At 37.6% G+C, this 22,722-nt stretch overlaps 1 protein-coding gene across 6 annotated transcripts in view; it reads left to right on the top strand.

Moving 5' to 3' along the window:
- The window catches only part of ATP11C (ATPase phospholipid transporting 11C (ATP11C blood group)), a 190,550-nt gene that overhangs the window by 127,022 nt on the left and 40,806 nt on the right, over window positions 1-22,722 (top strand). For 5 of the 6 annotated variants that reach the window (XM_012782513.2, XM_012782516.3, XM_075999367.1 and 2 more), the window contains 9 exons: window positions 518-715; window positions 7,491-7,652; window positions 8,344-8,495; window positions 9,128-9,199; window positions 11,132-11,205; window positions 12,868-12,971; window positions 13,408-13,589; window positions 14,846-15,109; window positions 18,839-19,013. In XM_012782513.2, the coding sequence (XP_012637967.1) occupies window positions 518-715; window positions 7,491-7,652; window positions 8,344-8,495; window positions 9,128-9,199; window positions 11,132-11,205; window positions 12,868-12,971; window positions 13,408-13,589; window positions 14,846-15,109; window positions 18,839-19,013 (1,383 nt within the window). The remainder of the gene's footprint in view (window positions 1-517; window positions 716-7,490; window positions 7,653-8,343; window positions 8,496-9,127; window positions 9,200-11,131; window positions 11,206-12,867; window positions 12,972-13,407; window positions 13,590-14,845; window positions 15,110-18,838; window positions 19,014-22,722) is intronic. The other variant, XM_075999369.1, reaches the window with a different exon arrangement.

Genomic DNA, 22,722 nt, shown 5'->3' with positions numbered 1-22,722 from the left:
CACTTTTTGTTAGCTTCTGGGCGTTCTCTTAATTATATGGTGGCTCTAACCTATTAAATATGTAAGAAGTTTTAGTTTTTTTTTTTCTTTTATTTTGGGCATCCGTGCTTGATTTTAGCTTTTTAAGAGTTTGAAGCAATTTGGCAAGAAGCTCTGGCATTTTAATATGATCTTGTGAGATGTTATAATATGAGCATAATGAATGCCTACATATAAACTTTGATCTCACATTCATATCTAGGGGTAGAGGGAACAAAGAACTTACAGAAGTGAAAAAAGTGTTGACAGAAGATATGTATGCTGAAGAATAATGATAAAATTGAGGGTGTTCTTAAATGTTCTCACATACTGTGATAATTTTGACTACAATGATATAGCGTCATTGGGAAGTTCCTTATTTATAGCAAGAGCAGTGCTTTTAGCATTGAAATAAAAAGATGCAAAGTTAACTGTTTCTATTATACTCATCTGATAGAATGGTTCCTCTAATTAGCATTAACTCTCTCTTTTATTTTAGGTTTTGAAAATGTTCACCGACTTCCTATCATTTATGGTTCTATTCAACTTTATCATTCCTGTCTCCATGTACGTCACAGTAGAAATGCAGAAATTCTTGGGCTCCTTCTTCATCTCATGGGATAAGGACTTTTATGATGAAGAAATTAATGAAGGAGCCCTGGTGAACACGTCAGATCTTAATGAAGAACTTGGTCAGGTTAGAACATATTTTCACTTATAATAAATCAATATCATGAAAATGTATTTTTTTTTTTTTGAGACAGAGTCTTGCTTTGTTGCCCAGGCTAGAGTGAGTGCTGTGGCGTCAGCCTAGCTCACAGCAACCTCAAACTCCTGGGCTCAAGCAATCCTGCTGCCTCCCGAGTAGCTGGGACTACAGGCATGCGCCACCATACCTGGCTAATTTTTTCTATATATATATTAGTTGGCCAATTAATTTTTTTCTATTCTTTTATAGTAGAGATGGGGTCTTGCTCTTGCTCAGGCTGGTTTCGAACACCTCACCTCGAGCAATCCGCCCACCTCAGCCTCCCAGAGTGCTAGGATTACAGGTGTGAGTCACTGCGCCCGGCCGTGAAAATGTATTTTTTTGTATTCTGGATTACCAATGTATGTGCATTACATTTGGAAATGTGATTCAAAGAAAATTCTTTTATGCAGGCAGGTAATGAAGCTAAGCAGTGTTTTCATAGCTATAGCATCAGGTTTTTTGACTGCATTTTTGAGAAGGATGCAATTTGTGTATTAAATTTGGATGTTACTAAAATTCTCTTTAAAGCTCACTGGGTGATGTTGTTATATTATGAATTAATGCTTTGAAATAGGAAATATGTAGTCTTCATCACCATCTATAACCATTTGTGGATACAGGGTAGTAAATATAGATATTTTATAATTGTATTTTGTTTCTTAAACAACATTGACCAGAGTTTTCCTATTGACTTTTTCTTGGTACATTCTGATCAAATACTATATAAACCTAGCTAGCAGAGTTGTTTATTACAGTACAAGAATTTAAATGAAGGGAAAATGTGAGGGCATGTACTCCTCAAAATGCTTTTTGCTTCGTATACTAGTGTAACCCCGACTGTGACCTCATTTCTAACCCTGGTGTATTTATTTCCCAATGCAATGCAGTCCAGCTATAATTCTTCAAGTGATGACTTCTTAGGTGTTTTTCTTATTAGTATTGGGAAAGTTTTTCCCTTTGTTTGAATTTACTGTGTGTCATGTAATGATCTTCACAAGTTGAGAGAATTTTTTGGTTTGCATTTGATTCTCATGATATTTTGAATGTCAAGACTGTGAAAATGTCATTTCTATGATAGGGAGATGCAAATTCAGTTAATGGAACTGTGTGGCTGGAACAGGGCCTCACACTTGTTTTAAACGGGGCTTATTTGCATCTATATGTCAAAACACTCTCTTCTAGGTGTAGCCTTCCCACTGCCTCCACTGTATTTCTGCTCTTGACACAGCCTTTGCCTAAAAGTACATGTGGCCTTCCAGGTCCTTAACTGTGGCCTTTTGATTGAATCCAAATTTTACAGAACAAATTCTTTTATTAAAAGGGGTACAGCAGGGAAAGATGACACTTTTCTTGCCTCCTTTGGTGCTTAAAAAAGGACTATCTTGAAATCAGAAGACCACAGGTTCCCTAGCCCTAGCCTAAACCAAAGTACCCTCTTAACAACTTCAGTTGAAAAACTAAAGATTCTCCAGATATCATTTTGTTTAGAACTTACTTCAGGACACCAGTATCTCAGGCCATGGAGTCTTGAGGCAACAAGAATAGGATAAAAAAATTAATGGATGAATGGCCTTTCCCTTGGATATTGTTCCCAGATGATTCTTTTGTTGGTAATGTGAGCTGCCACAACTGATCTTTGCCTTTTTAAATGAGAAGTGTTCATTCTAAGGACAGAGCTTTCTATGTAGAACTACTCTAGTTCCAATAAAAGCCGCAATTTTGCAGGTTTTCTTTTGCATTAAAAATATTTTGAGTATATAAGCCAACTCTGGTGAGCCTTTCCTTGACAGCTATTTTAGTGGTTCACTCTGGATGCTGAATAAATCTGCCTGTTCTAGATTCAGTGCCTGGTTCTGTGATTTAAGCTACACAAGGATGAGCATGGCTAGCCTGGGACTAGCCACAGCTATATACTGCAAATAGAATAGCCACGCTTTCAAATACAATACTTAATGCTCACCAGAAACAGATAGGATTCCCAGGCCAGGTCACTTGATGAAACTCTTATCTCTTTCTTTCAGATCTCTACCTCAGCAGATTCCATATTACCTTCTTATCAGACTGTATTAACATTGCAGAAAGTAAAGTAGCGCTTTGGGTAATGATCTGGTAAATTAGATTAGTGAAAAGGAGCTACAGTTTTCCTTTTAGCCATCACTCCCTTCCTCCACCTAACCTTGCATTTCTGGATGTGAATGTCATTTAGTCAAATCAGTAAGTTAATAGCCAGACCACCACTTCAATTAATAGTGTATAAACTATTTGCCATCATTATCAGCTTGCATGTATAGAAAATCTACCTGAATAAAAATGCAAAGAAGTCTTGAAATAGTTTATTGGGCCATTTAGCATTCCGTGGACCTGTACACACAAAATTAAGTGTAAGAAGTTTCCTCTTTGATGAGTCGTAATTTAAGATCCCTGGGGCTTTTAATGTTACTAAAGGCAATGTCAATTAATTTGCATCAATACTATTGCTAGCATTTGTTTAACCTCCTTAAAGTGACCCACACTGGTATTTAAAAAAACAAAGATACGTTTGGTATGGTGTTTGATGTGAAAAACAAAAGGAAGTAGACTGCTCAACTTAGTTGGAAAATAATGGGGTCTTTTATAATTAAACATCAATCATTTAGACAACCAAATGGTTTTAATTCATCTTGAGAAAATTGTAGGGCTAGCCTTCTTCATGTGCCCTCCCAGTCCTGCAGCTATGCCTAAGGGTGTAACATTATAGTCTAAGTATATACTCTAATTCTAATAATTCCAATGACTGTTTGTTCAGCTGCTTCTGTATACCTGGGATGTGTTCTGGGTACCAAGGTTACTATTGTAAAGTGAACAAGAAACTCTCAAATTGTTTACCGTATATTTGGGGAAACACACACATCAGACCTAACTATAGTGATATGATCATAATCAATCAGAAAAATTAGAGAATATGGGACAATGGAAAGAGTCTAGTACTGTGTGGTTTTGGTTAAGTCAACAGCAGTGACAATCAACAATAAAGCACCTTATGGTTTACAGAACATATTTATTATTGAGCTTTGTTTTTTAATCTAAAGATTAAGTCTTACGCAGCAGGTATTATTATTTAAGGTTAATATTTAAAGTTCAGAGAGATGAAGAGATTTTCCCAAGGTCACAAAACTAGTAAGTGGTAGAGCCAAGATGGAGTCCAATTATTCCATTAGGTTGAACCATATGAAAATGTTTGACCTACAATATAGATGATTTCATATGTTCAACATATAGTTCAGAGCTCTTTGTACCCTATAGAAGCTACCTCACTAAGAAATAGAAAAAAAGTGTTATTTTCCTCTTTCCTTCACTATTCTCACACAGCCACTCAACATAACACTTCTGACATAAGATATGTGAGATTTTTTTCCTACACACCAAGCAGTCAGTTCTCCAGTGGAAACCAGTTGGGTGTCCTCTAATTCAATTCAATTTTGACACTACCTACCTGGAGCTAGTGTTAGATTCCACAGGTTGAGTGCTCAGTCCCACAAGACTGCTCCCCACTGCTGATGCCAATTGCAAACACAGGTCATATCCTCTGCTTCTGCCTGACCAGTTATAAGTCGGAGTTCCTACAACCCTCGTCCCACTCATTTGACCAACTTGCTAGAGCAGCTCACATAACTCAGGGAAACACTAATGTTTCTTGGTTTATTATAAAACGATATGACAAAGGATATATATGAATAGCCAGATGGAAGACATGCATATGGGATGAGTTATATAAGAAGAGGCACAGAGTTTCCATGCCCCCTCGAGGCTTGCCACCCATCAGGAACCTCCACATGTTCACCTATCTGGAAGTTCTTTGAACCTGTTTTATGGAAGCTCTGCTACATAGGCACGATTGATTACATCATTGGCCATTGGTTATCAGCTTAACCTTTAGTCCCTCTTCCCTCTCCCACCCCAGGTCAGGGGTGGGGCTGAAAGTCCCAATCCTCTAATCATGCCTTGGTCTTTCTAAGATTAGCCCCCATCCTGAAGTTACATAGGGGCCCCCAGCCACCAGCCATTTTAGCATACTAAAGACACTCTTACCACTCTGGAGATTCCAAGGGTAATTTTAGGAGGTTTATGTCAGGAAACAGGCAAGAAGATCAAATATATATTTTACAATATCATATTCAATTTAGGTTTTCCATCCATAAAATTATGAATTTGACCTTGCTGATATAGAGGAGGCTTTTCAACAAGGCAAAAGAGGAAGAGGTTGCTTTGATAGAGTCAAACAGCAGCCTTTCTCTTTATCCCTCACTGTCCTTTAAATATGAGAATACTTTTTTTTTTTTTTTTTTTGAGACAGAGTCTCACTTTGTTGCCCAGGCTAGAGTGAGTGCCGTGGCGTCAGCCTGGCTCACAGCAACCTCAATCTCCTGGGCTCAGCGATCCTACTGCCTCAGCCTCCCTAGTAGCTGGGGACTACAGGCATGCGCCACCATGCCCGGCTAATTTTTTTTGTATATATATTTTTAGTTGGTCAATTAATTTCTTTCTATATTTTGGTAGAGACGGGGTCTTGCTCAGGCTGGTTTTGAACTTCTGACCTCGAGCAATCCGCCCGCCTCGGCCTCCCAGAGTGCTAGGATTACAGGCGTGAGCCACCGTGCCCGGCCTTGAGAATACTTTTTAATATGAATCACAGCTGATCCCAACTTCCCCTCTTTCTGAGTATATGGCATATATTAGGACAGTGGTTCTGTAAGTATAATACTGAGACCAGCAGCATCAACATCACCTGGGAACTTAGAGATGCAAATTTCAGTAGGTCTGGCCCCATCTCAGACCTACTGAATCAGAAACTCTGGAGGTAAAGCCCAGAGATCTGAGTTTTAACAAGCCCTCCAAATGCTTTTGATGCATGCTACAGTTTAATAATTGCTGCATTTTCGTATAATTTGTTGGCCTAAACCTGTGAGATTCGACGTATACAGATCCATACTGCCCAAACTAGTATGTATAGGCAAATAAATTGTACTTTATATTTTAAAGCTTCTACCTTTCACACTAATAAAAGAGATTCTCAAAGGGTTAATGCTCATCCAAGGGCAGGAGGTGAAACAACCCAGAACAGACTTCAGGGGAAAATGAAAGTTAACAATTTTGATCAGAAAAAAAAAAAAAAACAAAGAATTTCATTTTAACTGGAAAAATCTAAATGATACATGAATAATACCATTTGGATTAATTTAAAGAGAGAATTCAAACTTGGCTAGCTTAACAGGAAGAAAAGGGAAGATTGGAATGCTATATTTGTGCCAGTGCTGGTACCATGAAAAGCTTTGAAAAATAATTAGAAAGCAACTACTGTAGCAGTTCATCTCTTTCTCCCTTACATAATAAAAACCTTAATCTTGTACTTATGCTTGTTCCTGTCAGCCCATAATTTTAACTATTTAAGCATAAATTGCCAAAAAGGAGGATAAAATTGTGGGTTTCCAAAATCCAGATGTTATAAATAGAAGAGATAAAAAACTGAGATAAAATAGAAATGCTCAAAATGGTTTATTTTAATGGAAAATTGATTCATAGCTTATTTTCTCCATTATTTATGAAAATATCCTTGTCTTATACTTTAACCCATGATTATGAACTCTTTATTTAATTTGGAAACTTCTTTGAGGTATATTAAAAATATGCATAGTATGTTGAAAGAATTTCAGGTACGTTTTGATCACTATTGACATACTATATTTCCCAATTAGGTAACTGTTAACATTATTATTTCATCTGTCTATATTTTGTAGTTTTTTTTTTGTTTTTTTTTTGAGACAGAGTCTCGCTTTGTTGCCCAGGCTAGAGTGAGTGCCGTGGCGTCAGCCTAGCTCACAGCAACCTCAAACTCCTGGGCTTGAGTGATCCTTCTGCCTCAGCCTCCCGGGTAGCTGGGACTACAGGCATGCGCCACCATGCCCAGCTAATTTTATATATATATATCAGTTGGCCAATTAATTTCTTTCTATTTATAGTAGAGACGGGGTCTCGCTCTTGCTCAGGCTGGTTTTGAACTCCTGACCTTGAGCAATCCGCCCGCCTCGGCCTCCCAAGAGCTAGGATTACAGGCGTGAGCCACAGCGCCCGGCCTATTTTGTAGTTCTTATGTACATTATATAATGTAATGCATTCTACTTTAATGCAGTATTTTTATAGAAAATTTTACTTTTCAAGGGGCAAAATAAATCCATTAGTTTTTATTTTATATTGCTACATTGAAGTTAATTTAAGCTCCTATTAAATATTTTAATGGGTAATGTACATACCAGCTCATAAAGTGTATCTGTGTGTGTGTGTGTGTGTATGTCTGAGTGTGAAATAAATGGTCAATATATTCTTATTTCCCACTTGAAAAATTGTCCTTTTTTATGTAACTTCTTTGTATCTTAAACAGGTTAACTTAAATTGAGGGGTTCTTAATTTGATAGAGTGGTTGCATTTTTTTGTTCCTATTAATCTACATTTGAGTAGGTCTACCCTTAGACATACGATACTATTTGTGTCTTTAAAAATATTCATTTATTTCTCATCTCTTTGATAATATTGCCTCTGTAATTATCTGGAGATTTGACAAGAAGTCTTAGAAAAGGCGATTTTCTATGATTTTCCATGGATATGGAATAGCCCTGCTTTACATTGAATTAAAAATTAATCAGACTGAAGAAACTGCAAATGTATATGTTTGTGTTTTTGTTTTTAGGTGGATTATGTTTTTACAGATAAGACTGGAACACTCACTGAAAACAGCATGGAATTCATTGAATGTTGCATAGATGGGCACAAATATAAAGGTGTAACTCAGGAGGTTGATGGATTATCTCAAACTGATGGACCTTTAACGTATTTTGACAAAGCAGATAAGGTAGAATTTTTTGCATTCCCATTTTATTTGAGAAACCTATCTGTGTATGCATGTGTTAACCCTGCATAGTGGAAAGAATTTTCCAGTAGGCATATAACATAGACTTTTGAATAGCCATTTGTTTATTCTTTTGGCTTCACCTTTCTTGTTTTATTAACAACTCTGGAATTTGTAAACTAGTACAATTTACAAGTAGAGAGAATTGTGGGAAATTACATTTGGGTGAAAGCTTGCCTGTCAGTGTGATCAGAATTTTTTGTGCTTTGTCTTTCAAATATAAGCTCCTTCAAGAGTGATATCTATTCAAATGATTAAAGTCCCAGAAGTATCTAGGCATTAAATGAATCACAGTCTCCCTACACCTGAGCTATTGCTGAATTATGAATTAAATACTGAATGAACTCTTTTAGACCATGAAGAAGTCACTGCTTTTGTATAGGTGGACCTATAATAACCTTAATAAGTTAACATATCCTTTAGGGTACACTAGCTGAGAACCAGGAACTCTGTTGGGTACTAGGAGGATGATATATACCTTATTTTTGAGTATTAGGAATGTATAGATCTATGTTACTCAGCTTTATTGAGATTATAACACTCTCTCACATTAGTATCTTTTTTCTGTTCACTGCCTAGTTACTGAGTGATCAAAGTGAAAAATAATAGCCACTCTCCTGTTGCTGTTCCACAGAATCGAGAAGAACTCTTTCTGCGTGCTTTGTGTTTATGTCATACTGTGGAAATTAAAATTAATGATGCTGTTGATGGAGCTACAGAATCAGCTGAATTAACCTACATCTCCTCTTCACCAGATGAAATAGCTTTGGTGAAAGGAGCTAAAAAGTAAGCACTTGGTACTTCTAGGAAAGTGAAATCACAAGAGGACAGAAGTTATTTTGGTTTTCCCTGTTTGCTTCAATAACCTTATTGTGTACATCTCCTGTTATTTAATATAAAAAAGTGCTTTATCCAGAAGTTTGTGGAAAATTCCCAAACCTAACCAATTAAGACCAAAAAGAAAATAGTGACACATAGATATTATTTGCCTTACTATTTATGCATGCCAGCCAGAAGTCTGAATGTTCATATTATATTTTGCAAATTATACAACAGTGGCCACTTTTTGTATAGCACATGTTATTTCTGAAGTGCTCCCAGCAATTTTGGTGTCATTTAATAACTGACAGTCCAGTTTTTTACCCATGAGGCCCAGGATGATTACGTTGCTTAAAGATCACCCAGTGTGTTAGCTGCAGAATTGGAACTACAAACTGCCTCTCCCATGGTTACAATAATTTGTGGTTTGGCATTGACTTGCTTTGTGTTATCAGTTCATCCAGGAAAGGGAAGTGCAGTTCTATGTTGAGATTATATGAAAGCAAAGAAAAGAATAAACAAGCATGTGTAGCCCAATGTGAGGGAAAATTAATCATTCTATATAGGTACACAAAGGTCTTTTTTATTGTTTTTGATAGGTACGGGTTCACATTTTTAGGAAATCGGAATGGACATATGATAGTAGAGAACCAAAGAAAAGAAATAGAAGAGTAAGTAGCTCTGTGTTTGATGTTTGTCGGTCACTTTATAACCCCACAGTCAACTTTAAATGGATTCAGGCAGGGCTACAAAGGAAATTGATGCCCCTATAAATATAGGACTCTGCTCTAACAGTTCAGAGTTTTATATAAACTTACTTGGAGTAGAAGCCATTTTTCATAAAATGGCAGAAACGGTGGTTGGCAGTGGAAATTCCAGTTTGGTTCACATATGGGTCTAGTAGCCGGAAAGAGAGTCTGCCTGGACTATTTCTGAAATTTAGATTCCATGTCATGTCTCTAACATGCTCCAGGAAAAATCAGTGAACATACATTAAACCTTCTGCTGTCCAGAACCCTAGCAATCACTCTGGGATTGTAAGCCCAGCCCATAATGGCAGCTTTGGTGTGAACCAGAAGCTTTGTCTTTATTTTTTTATATTTTTTTCTCTTTTTTACCGAAGGTCCTCCGAGTGGTATAGAAGCTTTGTCTTATTCTTGATGCTCAGGTGTGAACCTCAGGGCTAGTACTCTGATGCAGCAGTGTTTCCACCTTTCCTCTTTTGGCACAAAGACCCCAACAAACAAAGCTATTTTGGCTTAATTAGGCTCTGTGATTAAATTTCTTCATCTAAACTTGATATGTAATTATTTTACCTGACTTCTATTCTGGCCCCTATAGCTTCCTGAGACCTACCTCAGAAACCTGTAATACATGTAGAGTTGCTTTGGGTAATGTGCTCCCTTGGGGAAGGATGCTCAAAAGCCCAGCGGAAGGGCCTCTCTGACTGCCAAGGACCCAAGGTCATTGTCAGAGTTCAGATTCTAACCATTCCACAACAGTGCCCTCATCTGGCCAACACCAAAGGAGATGCTGCAGTAAATATATAAACACACTCCCCCCAAACCAATGACCCCCTACTTCCCACCAAAACCAAGCCATATAGTAGATATTTTTATGTTAAATACATGTATCAAAGTTGTTTATTTTAAAGAAAATATTCCTTTACACTCTTTAATAATTAACTCTTAACTCTTCTGTATCCCTTCATTTGATTAATTGTTCAGGCATCCACAGGCAAATCTGATCAATCTCATCATGTCATTCCACAGTTTAAACCCTTCATTGGCTTTCTGTTATTCTTAGGAGAAAATCCCAAATGGCCTACAGAGTTCAGTTTCCTGCTTCTGCTTACATTTCTTGCTTCATCTCCTGCTGTTTTCTCATCAGTGAGTTTTTCGGGCATTGGTGAACAATTTAAAGTCCCCTGTCAGTCATCTTCTCTCATGATGCTATGCCTTTGCACATGCTCTTTCCTCTACTCAGAATGCCATGGTCCTCTTTCTTCATCATGTTACTCTTACAGAACCCAGCTCAGGCACAGCCTCTTCCAGGAAGCCAGCCTTCAGATGGCTTCCTTCTGTGCTCTCCCATCTCCTCTGTGAGTGGCTTTATTATTGTATTCAACAGACTGGGAGAGTAGTTATTATCCTCTGTCTCCGCTATATGGTGAGCTCCTTAGCAGATTCATTTGTGTTTCCCCAGCACCTAGCACTGTGCCTGGCACATAGTAGGCACTCCATAGATGCTAGTAAAATAATTCAGAGTGGGACTATTTCTAGACTCCTCCAGATATAGCTTAGTGGGACACCTTTTTGTCTTCCATTCCTACGTAGTCATTCACCTTACTGTTTTAAGTAATATAGCAAGAGGATATAAATACCCTGTAACCAACACTGGTGTTCTCTGACAGCATGTTCAGCATGCAGAGAAATTTCAAGATAAGGGAAAGTATCAGTTGTGCACACAACCAGTGGCCCTCATCCAAAGAAGAGAGCTATGTGTTCATCTAAGATGTTAAAATATCTTAAGATTTCTATTGTGTTTTATTTTTCTCAGTGTGGTCTATGTATTTTACTTTTCTCATTCCTCTTCTCTTAAAGGTATGAACTTCTTCACACCTTAAACTTTGATTCTGTCCGCCGACGTATGAGTGTAATTGTGAAGACTCAAGAAGGTATATATCTTAAAACTTGATTTTTTCCCCCCTTTTTTACTTGTAGGCATATATGTTAATCAACTGTATCAGGAAAGAGAAACATTTCATATAGTGGTTTTGGATTAGCTAAAGTCATTCAAAGCAGTGGTTTTTGTATGTGCCTTCATGTATTTATTTAACATATGTTTAGTTTGCCAAACTGTCAGTGACAAAACCCCTGATCCAACAGTACATGCACTTTCTTGGAAACAGAACTTTATTCCTCTGCCCTGGGTGTCCAAACAGGAACTGAAAGGGTGACTTTTGTATGGTTCAGGGTACTGACTAGTCACCAGTAATGTTTCCATGTAGCAACTCACTATAGTTGGCAGTTTGGGATTTCTAGCAGCAGAAGCCTTGAGTGCAGAGAGTTGCTGGTTATCCCTCCCTGACCTTTCTGATTCCCCTACTGCTTCACACTCCCTGGTTGCAGATGAGTTAGAGATGACTAAGGGCTAGGCTTCTGGGAAAGGGCATTGTGGTCTCACACTGAAGCTTGGGCTCTTTGACAGTAAACCTTGCCCTTTGCAGGGCAACTGGTGCCATCGTCCTAGGCACCCCCAGTGTCTTTGAAAGGCCACCATGGTGGTTTGCCTTCTGCTCAGATTCTGCAACACCCAGGGGGGGACACTCCTGCCTCATTTGCAGGCTTTCAGCATGTGTTTCTGTGTGTATGTGTGTGGCATGCCCAGGTGGTTTGTTTTTAAAATATCCTTGATTTATTTCCCAGTGATTTACTTTTTAGCATTAAATCTGTTCTGAATCCCTTAATGTGAGAATGGGAGATGCAGACAGACTCTTGGGAGAGCACATCTACTGTATTCATACTTTGTGGTGTGACTGCAAAGTCATGAAATTGATTTTAGTATGTGACCATGGAATTTGTTTTGTAACTTTTAAACACACTTTAGATGTTTAAGAGGAAATGGAAAAAAAAAATACTTAACATTTTTAATACTTGCTGTTCTCATATGTATATATACATATATATGTTGTACAAATGGCGAAATGTCTGGGGAAGTGGTCTGCAAAGTTCATTGACCTCAGAGCTACATTTTTTAATTTGTTGAACTCAGCTGTTTCCCTTATAAGGATAAAGTGTATGTCTTAGTGCTCAAATATGAATATTCCCTGGGTGCATGATCTAAAGCTGCAATTGTACCATAATTCTGCAAAGTTATTCTCAAACTTCCAGTGAAAACCATTAAGCCAGCATTTTAGAAGTTAATTTGTAGGGTTTATTCAAAATGACATCAGTTTATTTGAGCTTGAGTTTGGTTATTGACATCTGCAGATGCCATATTCATGGCACCCTAGGCCATGGCTGACTACATTTTCAAAAAGAATTCAGTTGCAGCTCCTTGACAAAAGCCCAGTTCTTCATGGTTTGCTGGGTGGACTTACATTTTAACAGAGATGCATGTTATAAACTCTGGCTTAGTTGTTGTGTCCATAATAGCCTGAAGAGGTGGTGAATGTTCTCTTGACAGACTAAAGATCAAGATGTCTCATTCCATTTAGATGAGCTTTGCAAGGCAGGCTCAGAATATACATCACCTGGGTGGGAGAGACAGACTACCTTAATAGTTCCCAATGCCAGTCTTAAAATTCTAAGTCAAGTACTTTGGTTCTTTATTTTAGGAGACATACTTCTCTTTTGTAAAGGAGCAGACTCCTCAGTTTTCCCCAGGGTGCAAAATCATGAAATTGAGTTAACTAAAGTCCATGTGGAACGTAATGCAATGGTGAGCCTACACCCCTTCTCCTACCAATAAGTATACAGAGAAATAGAGATGCCATGTTTATAGGAATTGCTATTTAATTGAATGTTTAAATGAATTTAAATTTATTTTTGTGGTCTATTTTTTGTGTTTGGGGGTTTAATAATATTACTTTTCTTATTTTAATATAAAACGTTATGCTGGAGCAGGTGTCTGGTCAGAATATATACCCTTGAAGACTTTTCAAGAATCTTTGTTAAAAGAGCTATTAATTATTTTGTTATTCTGAACCTAATTGAATGTTACCTTTTTAGTTGGAATCTGTTCAATTTTTAAACTAAAAGCATGTCAGAATTTCTATTTTATATATATGGGTAAAGCAAGAATATTTAAAAAGAGTGTGGGGTTTTTTTTCCCCATTATTATGAGGGTAACTACAGATTTCCTCCTTTACTTCTAGGATGGGTACCGGACACTTTGTGTAGCCTTTAAAGAAATCGCTCTGGATGATTATGAAATAATTAACAGGCAGCTTATAGAGGCAAAAATGTCCTTACAAGACAGAGAAGAAAAAATGGAAAAGATTTTTGATGATATTGAGACAAACATGAATTTAATTGGAGCCACTGCAGTGGAAGACAAGTAAGTAACTAGAAAATGATACTCTTGTTATTTATGTGACCAGTCATTTAGGTTGGGATCTGTCCCAGATTAGTAATTTATTCTCAAGGTTTGAAATCTTTGATTTAGCTTTGTTGTCTTTGTGGGCTTAAAGATTCATTTATTGTAGCAAGTATGAAAAATTATACTAGATTTTGAACTTTTTGTGGGAATGATTTTTAAGTTAAATACATGTAACTTAGACTAATGAATCAGTTATCACTAAGATCTTTTGAACATTTACTAAGCCATCAATTTACTTATGCAGATGCTGATGAAATAGGTTTGGCATGTTTAGAGAGAGGTGCTAGAGCCATCATTTGAGCTGGTGCCTGAAAAAAGGGCTAAGATTTTGACAGAGGTGAGCAGAAAGGAAATTCAAGGTAGAGGAAGCAACATGAGAGCTTGATCTAACCTGGTTTAACAGACCAGAGTGTTTTTGCATAGTTTAAAATAATATGGTTTTAACTATACAGGCTGAGCTCTTTCAGACATAATTGTAGGATTCCAGCATTGATCTACTTGAACTAATAAGTTTAGATTCTTAATATTTTGGGTGTTTTCTAAAAATTATAAATGAAAATCATTTATATTACTTAACCAAACAAAAAGTTACAAATAAATATTGAGCCACATTGGAAGGTATCAAAATTATAATGAAATTCATTTAGTCTAATTTCATTGTTATTCTATGGCCAAAAGAAACCCAAAGTAAATATTTTTGTGTCCTTGCCTTTCAGAATTATACTTAAATTTTCATTCCATTCTTTGCATTCTTGTTCTTAAAGCTCTTCAGGGATGAGGATTTACTAACTTCTCTTGGTATCTGATTAGAATGTGTTTGGCTTTTTATATTTTGAACCATGTTAAGTGTTTGTGTGATGAGATATAACATGTCATGAAATTTGCCAAAGTGACAATAAATACAAATGTTTGGTGAGTTTCTGAACATTTTAGCTTAGAGTGACAATTCTTAATTCTGCCACTGGATACTAGTTACCTGAAAGTTATCACAAACTTTTCCAAACTTCGTTGTTTGAAACTCACTTTTGTATTTAAAACTATGTCAGAGATAACACTCTCACAATGAATAGGGGATATATAAGAAAACCAACCATGATAAGGTGTCAGGACTCTAGAATTGCTATGAATTATAAAAACATTCTCTTTAGCAAGTCTTTTTGTAGAATCTTGATAAGGCATTTTAGAGGATAACAGGGTTTCCTTTGTGTTACCAGGCTACAAGATCAAGCTGCGGAGACCATTGAAGCTCTACATGCAGCAGGCCTAAAAGTCTGGGTGCTTACTGGAGACAAGATGGAGACAGCAAAATCCACGTGCTATGCCTGCCGCCTTTTCCAAACCAACACTGAGCTCTTGGAACTAACCACAAAAACTATTGAAGAAAGTGAAAGGAAGGAAGATCGATTACATGAATTGTTGACAGAATATCGTAAGAAGTTGCTGCATGAATTTCCTAAAAGTACTAGAAGCCTTAAAAAGTAAGAAAGTACATCAGTTTCTTATATTTAGACATTGGTACAGATGTAAATCATAGCTGTTTAAGCAACAAGCTGATTTTCTGTAATTTATCATTTTCCATTTGTAGGTGTTTTATCCTTACAAGTTAAAATCTTCCCTGAGAGTTGGCTAATGGCCTGTTTGAAATTATTTGGCACTTTCCACCTCTCTTTTAACTGAAAAGAAAACTCAGAATTTCTCAGGGTTTAGAAAAATAGTTCAATTTTTAAATGTTTATAGTATGGGTATTCAATATTGATATTCTGGCCTGGTCTATTTTAAGAAAAAATATTCCTTTTCATGGTCTCTTAAATTGAATGTAATAAAATCATTCTCTATAATAGTTTCCATTCACTTTGAGTTCTAGAACACTTTTCTATGGATTCTCATTTCCCAGAGCTCCAAAGGGAACCAAATACTTGCTAACATGGCCATATTGACTCTGCTTTCAGCTAGCTGTTTAGGAAGAACTTGTGGAATTTAAGAGTGTCAAGTAAAACCACTTAGCCATAATAATTCAATGCCCAGCAGTATATCTTCTATACTTCCCATTGATCAAGGCTCAGCCTTGTCTGAGCCAATTACTTGAATTTACCTTGGTCATAAGCAAATTGATTTCCTTTTTTGGAATGCTATTGAATTTGCCTGCACTAACACAAGAGACCCCTGAGTAATATTATTTTTCATTTCTAGAGCACACTTCATGATCCACAAACAGTGTTAAGTTCTTTGTATGATTAATCTCATTTAATCAATATTAACAACCGAATTAGGCAATCATATTTTTTTCATTTTACAGATAGGGAAGCTGAAGCTCAGCAAGATGAAATGGCTTGTTCAAGATTACTCAAGTATTAAGGAGTTGAACAAGTCTATCGAATTCCAGGGCCCGTCCTTTTAAACTATGCTATATCTAGATCCTCTTCTCTAATGTTTAAACTTAGCCTTAAAAATGAATAGCCCACTAACATTTGTACCCTCATAATATGCTGAAATAAATAAAAAAATTTAATAGTCCAAATTCACAAAGCTATGGCCAGTTCTAAAACAACTGTTGTTGTTCTGGTATTTGGGCATCAGTGAGAATAAATAGGTTTTTATTAATTGTCCATGAGAAATATTTCCTTTCTTTAGCTAAATAGTACTTATAAAGACAGTCCAAATTATATGAATTTTACTTGTCCTTTTGTTTTAGTCTGCTTAGGCAGCCATAACAAAATACCATAAATTTGGTGGCTTAAACAACAGAAATTTATTTCTCACAGTTCTAGCAGCTAAAAGTCTGTGACTGGAGTGCCAGCATGGTTGGTTTCTGATGAGGGCCCTCTTCCTTGCTTGCAGATGGCTGCCTTCTTCCTGTGTCCTCACTTGGCAGAGGGAGTTCTAGTGTCTCTTCCTCTTCTAAGGGCAGTAAACCAATCAGGGGAACCCCACCTTCATTAACTCATCTAAACCTAATTACTTCCCAAAGGCCCTGTCTTCTAATACCATAATATTGGGAGTTACGGATTCAACAGATACATTTTGGAAAAACATAATTCAGTCCATAATAGGCACAATTCCCATCATGAAGGTCCCACCCTCTTGACCTTATCTAAACTTAATCACTTCCTAAAGGCTCCATCTCCAAATAACATCACATTGGGGGTAGGGCTTCAACATGTGAACTTTGGAGGAACACAGTTCAGTTCATAACACCATTTAACAGCTCTGGGGCACTTTTGCAAAAGCCAAGGTGTATGGAAAACTTATTACACCATCACCACCTCAGATCAACTCCTCTTCCTGATTATCTGTTTGGAGTTGGGCACAGATTGTTCCACAGTTACAGAGGCTTCAGACCCAGAATCACCTTTGCCAGCTTCTTCTGCTCCTTTGCCCCTTCCACTTCAAATCAACCTCCAAGCCTTATCCTGTTCCCATTCTTACCACAAGTGCCCCACATCAGAGGCCTAGCACCTTGCATCTCAGATCCGTTATGCCCCTCTGCCAGGTGAGTGGTCTTTAAGTGAAGTACTATTTATATCACAACCATGCTCTGAAACCTGTAGTGGTTCTCCATTATCCAGAGATTCAGGTACACTAAAGGCCTTAAGTGACGTTTTCACTTTGCTTTCCCAGTGCACCACAACATTCATTCTCTCCCTTCACCTCTTTCTTCCCTATCTTTCAAGTCCCACTTTAGATATCACACCACCAAGAGCCCCACTGTTCTTTCCTGTGTGGTTTATTAACTCAATAACTGGGTGTTAACCATTTATTATCTTGTTTGGTCCAGTATGTTCCCTCATGTATGCTTCTGTCACTCTATTTTTTTTTTTTTTTAGAGAATAGAAAATCTCTTTAGTCAATAATTCTTTGTATTCTCCTATACTACCTGGTTATAGTTGGCGTTTACAAATATTGCTTGATTGATTATTCAGCTGCTGTTTTCTGGCCAGTAAGTCAGCTATATGAGTAGGGTTACAAAGACAGAGAACACATGATGGTTGTTTCTTTAATTAGTGAATAAAAAGTACTTATAAAATTATGAAGCAAAATATGGATAAGTACAATATTTTATGGTGTTAGCAGTATACACTAAAGAAATATGGAATAAAGGAGTGTTGAGGTATATTAGGCCCTCACTGTTCAAAGTTTAGTCCATAGCATAGCAGCTCCATTGTCACTGGGCAGCTTATTAGAAATGCAAAATCTCATGTCCCACCCCAGACCTACTGAAACAGAATCTGCATTTTTACAAGATCCCCAAGTGATTCCTTTGTACCATAAACGTTTTGTGGCATTAAATTAGATAGCTGAATCTATAACTATGAGATCCTTCTGTGTCTAATGCTTCTACCACCGTGGTTCTCAAATTGCTCACAAGATTCCCTGAACAAAAACTGAATAACCACTGTTTTTTTAATTGCAAAAAGAATTTTAATTGCTAGAATTTTCTCAGTTGTAAGTTTTCCCCCATATATTTTTCTTAAATATCTTAGGTAATAAGAACCACCTAGGGAGCTTTTAAAATATACCTGTGTATAGCCAAGCCCTGCCCAAGATACTGTGATTTAATTGGTCTGGGGATGGATCCCAGGCATGGACAATTTTTTAAAGCCACCCAGAGATTTCTTACAGGAAGATTAGGGTTGGGAACTGCTAAGCTAGTATAAATAATACTTATTTAAGGAATATATATCAGTATTGTATAACATTCTTTAATGAACATCATGTCTTCTAGATGCTGTCATATTTGAGAGGCCATCTTCTATGGATAGGTATTTTCACTCAGGCAAATATATTAGAGAAAGGTCTCTATGATTTGTTTACCCTAAAACCATTTTGTCTTTTCCCCATGTTGTTAGGGAGTTTCAATTAACTGATGATTTGTCTTTATATCAGTTTGAGTGACTGATCTGTAATTCCAAATATTTACCTTGAGTTTCTTATACAAAGGTACACTGCTCAACCTCCTTTATTTCTATACCTTTTATTAAATAGAAGTTACCATCATCTACATGAGCAGCTTGAGTCTCAAAGATGTGATTGAAAGCCACTGTTGTGCCATTATTAGAGGCAGTTGCTTCTTTAGAACGAAGGGTCAAGTAACCAGATTGATAACTCATCTTATCTGGGACCCACTTCTTTGTGGTTAAAAAAAAAAATCAAGATTCTATATAGAAATGTATAATAGTTTCAAACACAGCATTGGTTTTCTTTTTCAGAGCATGGACAGAACATCAGGAATATGGATTAATCATCGATGGCTCCACATTGTCACTCATACTAAATTCTAGCCAAGACTCTAGTTCAAACAATTACAAAAACATTTTCCTACAAATTTGTATGAAGTGTACTGCAGTGCTCTGCTGCCGGATGGCGCCATTACAGAAAGCCCAGGTAACTCTGGACATTAGTTAATGTTCCATTCTGGATACTTCTATACACACATGTGCAAATGTTTGGTTTTCTTTTAAGTTTTTTTCCTCTTCAAATAGCCATTATTACTGTATAATTTCTTCTTCTCTGTCTTCCTCTTTGTGATCAAACTCAGAAGTCTTCCCCCATTTTGAATTAAACCCATGCTGCACCTTGTTGTCTCAAGTTTGCTGTCCAATTGTTCATGTTCCAGACTTCTCTCTCTAATGAGAGCTTCATGCCTGCTGTCTTCATGCCTGCTGCCTCTGTTCCACTGCTTCTAGGTCCCCTATGACATTAGCCCCATGCATTCTTTTTGTTCTTCTTACTCTGTTGTCTTGCTTGCAAGCAAACGGCCCAATCCCTTGTGCTGTCTACCATTCTCTTTCTCATTTCTCCTTTGCAGTTGACACTATCAATTATGTCCTCCTTAAAACTCTCCTTCCTTTGTTTCTGTAATAGCATGTGGTGCTGGTGTTTTTTATCCTCTTTGTCAACCTACTGTCTTTTTCATTTTGCATTATCCTCTGTCTTCTCCCTAATTATCAGTTTTTTCTAGGGCAAAGTTAATCTCTGTTTTTTACTTTATGGACTATCTCTTTGGATAAAGACATCCATTTCTCTGACTTTCTTTGATAAATCTCTGGCCCTAGCAAGGCTCAGTGGCTCATGCCTGTAATCTCATCACGTTGGGAGGCTGAGGCGGGAGGGAGGATTGCTTGAGGCCAGGAGTTTGAAACAGCTTGGGCAACATGTCGAGACCCCATCTTTACCAAAAATAAAGAAACAAGTAGATGGGCTTGGTGGCACACACCTATAGTTCCAGCTATTCAGGAGGCTGAGGCAGGAGGAGAGCTTAAGCCCAGGAGTTCAAGCCTGCAGTGAACTCCAGTCTGCATTCAGAAGAAATCTCTGGCCCTGACTTTTTCTTGACGTTCAGTCTCCTATTTCTAGCTGTCTGCTAGACAGCTCCATATGGGATTCCCTACTGTCACATTAAATTCTCATGTGCAAGACAGATCTTGTAATTTTCTATGCACACTGGTTTGGTTTTTCCCTTGTCTATTATTCCTGTTACCGGTGCCATTTTTCTTTGTTCCTTAAGTCTTAAAACTACCTTTGATCTTCCTCCTCTCCTTCCATATTTAGTCATCATAACTTGTTAATCCCACCTTTTGTCATAGCTCTCATTTTGTGCCGTCTTTTGAAACCTTTTACTGCCAGCCTAGTCTAAACTCATAACTTTACACACAAACTGTTTGATTTAGTCTCTTCACTGGTCTCCTCGCTTTCACTCACGCATCTTCAATCTCTTTTCCCACACTTCCAAATTAATATTATTCAAACACTACTCTTCCCATGATATATTCTTTCTCAGACACTTTCAAGTGGTTTCATAGTCCCTTAGGACTGATGGGTAGTTGACTGAATGTGGCACTTGGGGCTCCCCCAGTGTCCCTTAATGTGTCTCTACATGGTTGTGTCCATTACCACTCCCTTATCCAGCATAAATGCTCCACTCTTGTTGGTTGTTCTCTCTTTGTGTCTCTTCCATGTGATATGCTAAGGCAGCTTTCTAAACTTTTCTTATATCATTTCCTCATCTGGAATTCTCTCTGAATTCCCCTGGTCTAAAGAAATTTTATTCATAATAAAACCCAACTCAAGAGCCACCTCCTATATGCTACCTTTTCCAGGTCACACAGCCAAAATTGATCTGCCTTATCTTGCTTCTTTGTGTTCACTAGGTACCAGGAAACTTAGAGTCTCATTTACATATTTTTTCACTGCAGGATATTCTTACATATGTAATTTTGCTGCTTCAGATTCTTTAGCCAATTGTACTAGACCTGAGGATGGCTGCATTTGTGGCTTCTCCTTACATACCACACCACACCACACACACATGCATAGCCCCTCCTACTTGGGGCTTTGCCTCTGTCTACCTTCTAGCTCACAGTCCCCAATGCAATCACAGGCTCTTCTTCTCTACAGTCTTAAAACCTCACTTGGCCCCAGCTGGGGAATCAGATCCAGCCAGTATCCATAGAAATCTGTCCCATCAGTTAGAAGCTTGCCTCCAGAAGTGATAGATCTATCTTATCTCATCTCTCTCTCTCTCTCTCTCTCTCTCTCTCTCTCTTTTCTTTCTTTTCACCGTTGCTAGCTACAGCTTTAAATTGCTTACCTGGGTTTTGACTACTTCTCTGCCCAGGCAGGTATGTGAATGCCTAACCACATACTGCTTGTTCCACCCTGAACATGGTGCCCCTTGGGTTTTAGTCCTTTGTCTGTTTTATTGCTCTCACTATAGTCACTTTTTCAAGGGCTTCACCTACTCATTTGTCATGTCCAAATAGGTGATGTTCAAGTCACTATGTCCAATACAAATCTTTGGGGTTCTACTTCTTCAACTGCATACCAAAACACGTCATTTTGGGTGTGTCATTATCACCCCAACTCTGCCTTCTCTAGAGCCCAACCAGCATTTTCTTTGTCGTCTTCTATTTCTATGACTGAGCTCACTGTACTTTCAGGTTTCTAGATTGAAAACCTTGAAGTCTGTGTTGACTTCCCTCATGTTTTATTCTTCCATGTGATCTCTGTCCATTTTTTAGTACTGTCTTTTATTCCTTTCTTTTCATTACTTTCCAGGGCCAGGCCTTTAAATAGCTCATTGAACTCCACCTGTAACTAGTCACATAATTTCTCTTTGCCCAGTCTTGCTTTCCTCCAGTTCTTCCTGCATCCTGCTGTCACTTTCATAATATCACTACCTATTGATCTGGCACCAGATATATTTGTCCATGCCATCTATATAAAAAACTCATTGATTGATCAAGCCAGATCTATTTTCTCAGCAAGTACTGTATTTACCTGGCTGTGTGGCTTTGTATATGCTATTCTCTTTCTCTGGAATAGAATATTTCCCTCTTCCCTGACTTTTTTTTTTTTTTTTTTTTTTTTTTTTTTGAGACAGAGTATCACTCTGTTGCCCAGGCTAGAGTGCCATGGTGTCAGCTGAGCTCACAGCAACTTCAAACTTTTGGGCTCAAATGATCCACCCACCCGCCTCAGCCTCCCAGAGTGCTAGGATTATAGGTGTGAGCCACCACGCCCAGCCTTCGCTGTCCATTTAAATCTGACTGATAGTTCATGATTTACATCAGATCACTCTTCCTTCTGTAAAATCATTCCTAATCATTCTAGTGTCTTCTCACTTCAATGACATCATAGGCCGCCTTATGTGGGCGACAATATCATGTATTCCTACACAGATGTTATGTTTTGTTACCTCGTGTTGTTAATCTGGTTATCTAATATTCTTGTATTCATAACCTATCTCTATTACTTCATTATATGCTTCTTAAGATATGTGACCAAGCCTTATATCTCTTTTAGATTTTAGCACATTGCTTTCCATAGTGCATTGCAAGAAGTTATAGTTGATGAATAAATAATTTTTTGGTAAAATTATTTCTTTTTCATGAAAGTTATCTTAGAGGTTGAAGGGAAGATTTTTTTTTTTTTTGAGACAGAGTCTCTCTTTGTTGCCCAGGCTAGAGTGAGTGCCATGGCATCAGCCTAGCTCATAGCAACCTCAAACTCTTGGGCTCAAGCGATCCTCCTGCCTCAGCCTCCTGAGTAGCTGGGACTATAGGCACGCGCCACCATGCCCAGCTAATTTTTT

Source organism: Microcebus murinus, chromosome X (genome assembly GCF_040939455.1).
Source record: "Microcebus murinus isolate Inina chromosome X, M.murinus_Inina_mat1.0, whole genome shotgun sequence".
Lineage (NCBI taxonomy): Eukaryota > Metazoa > Chordata > Mammalia > Primates > Cheirogaleidae > Microcebus > Microcebus murinus.
The sequence above is the reverse complement of the archived record's forward strand: the minus strand, read 5'-3'. Positions and strand labels throughout refer to the sequence as shown.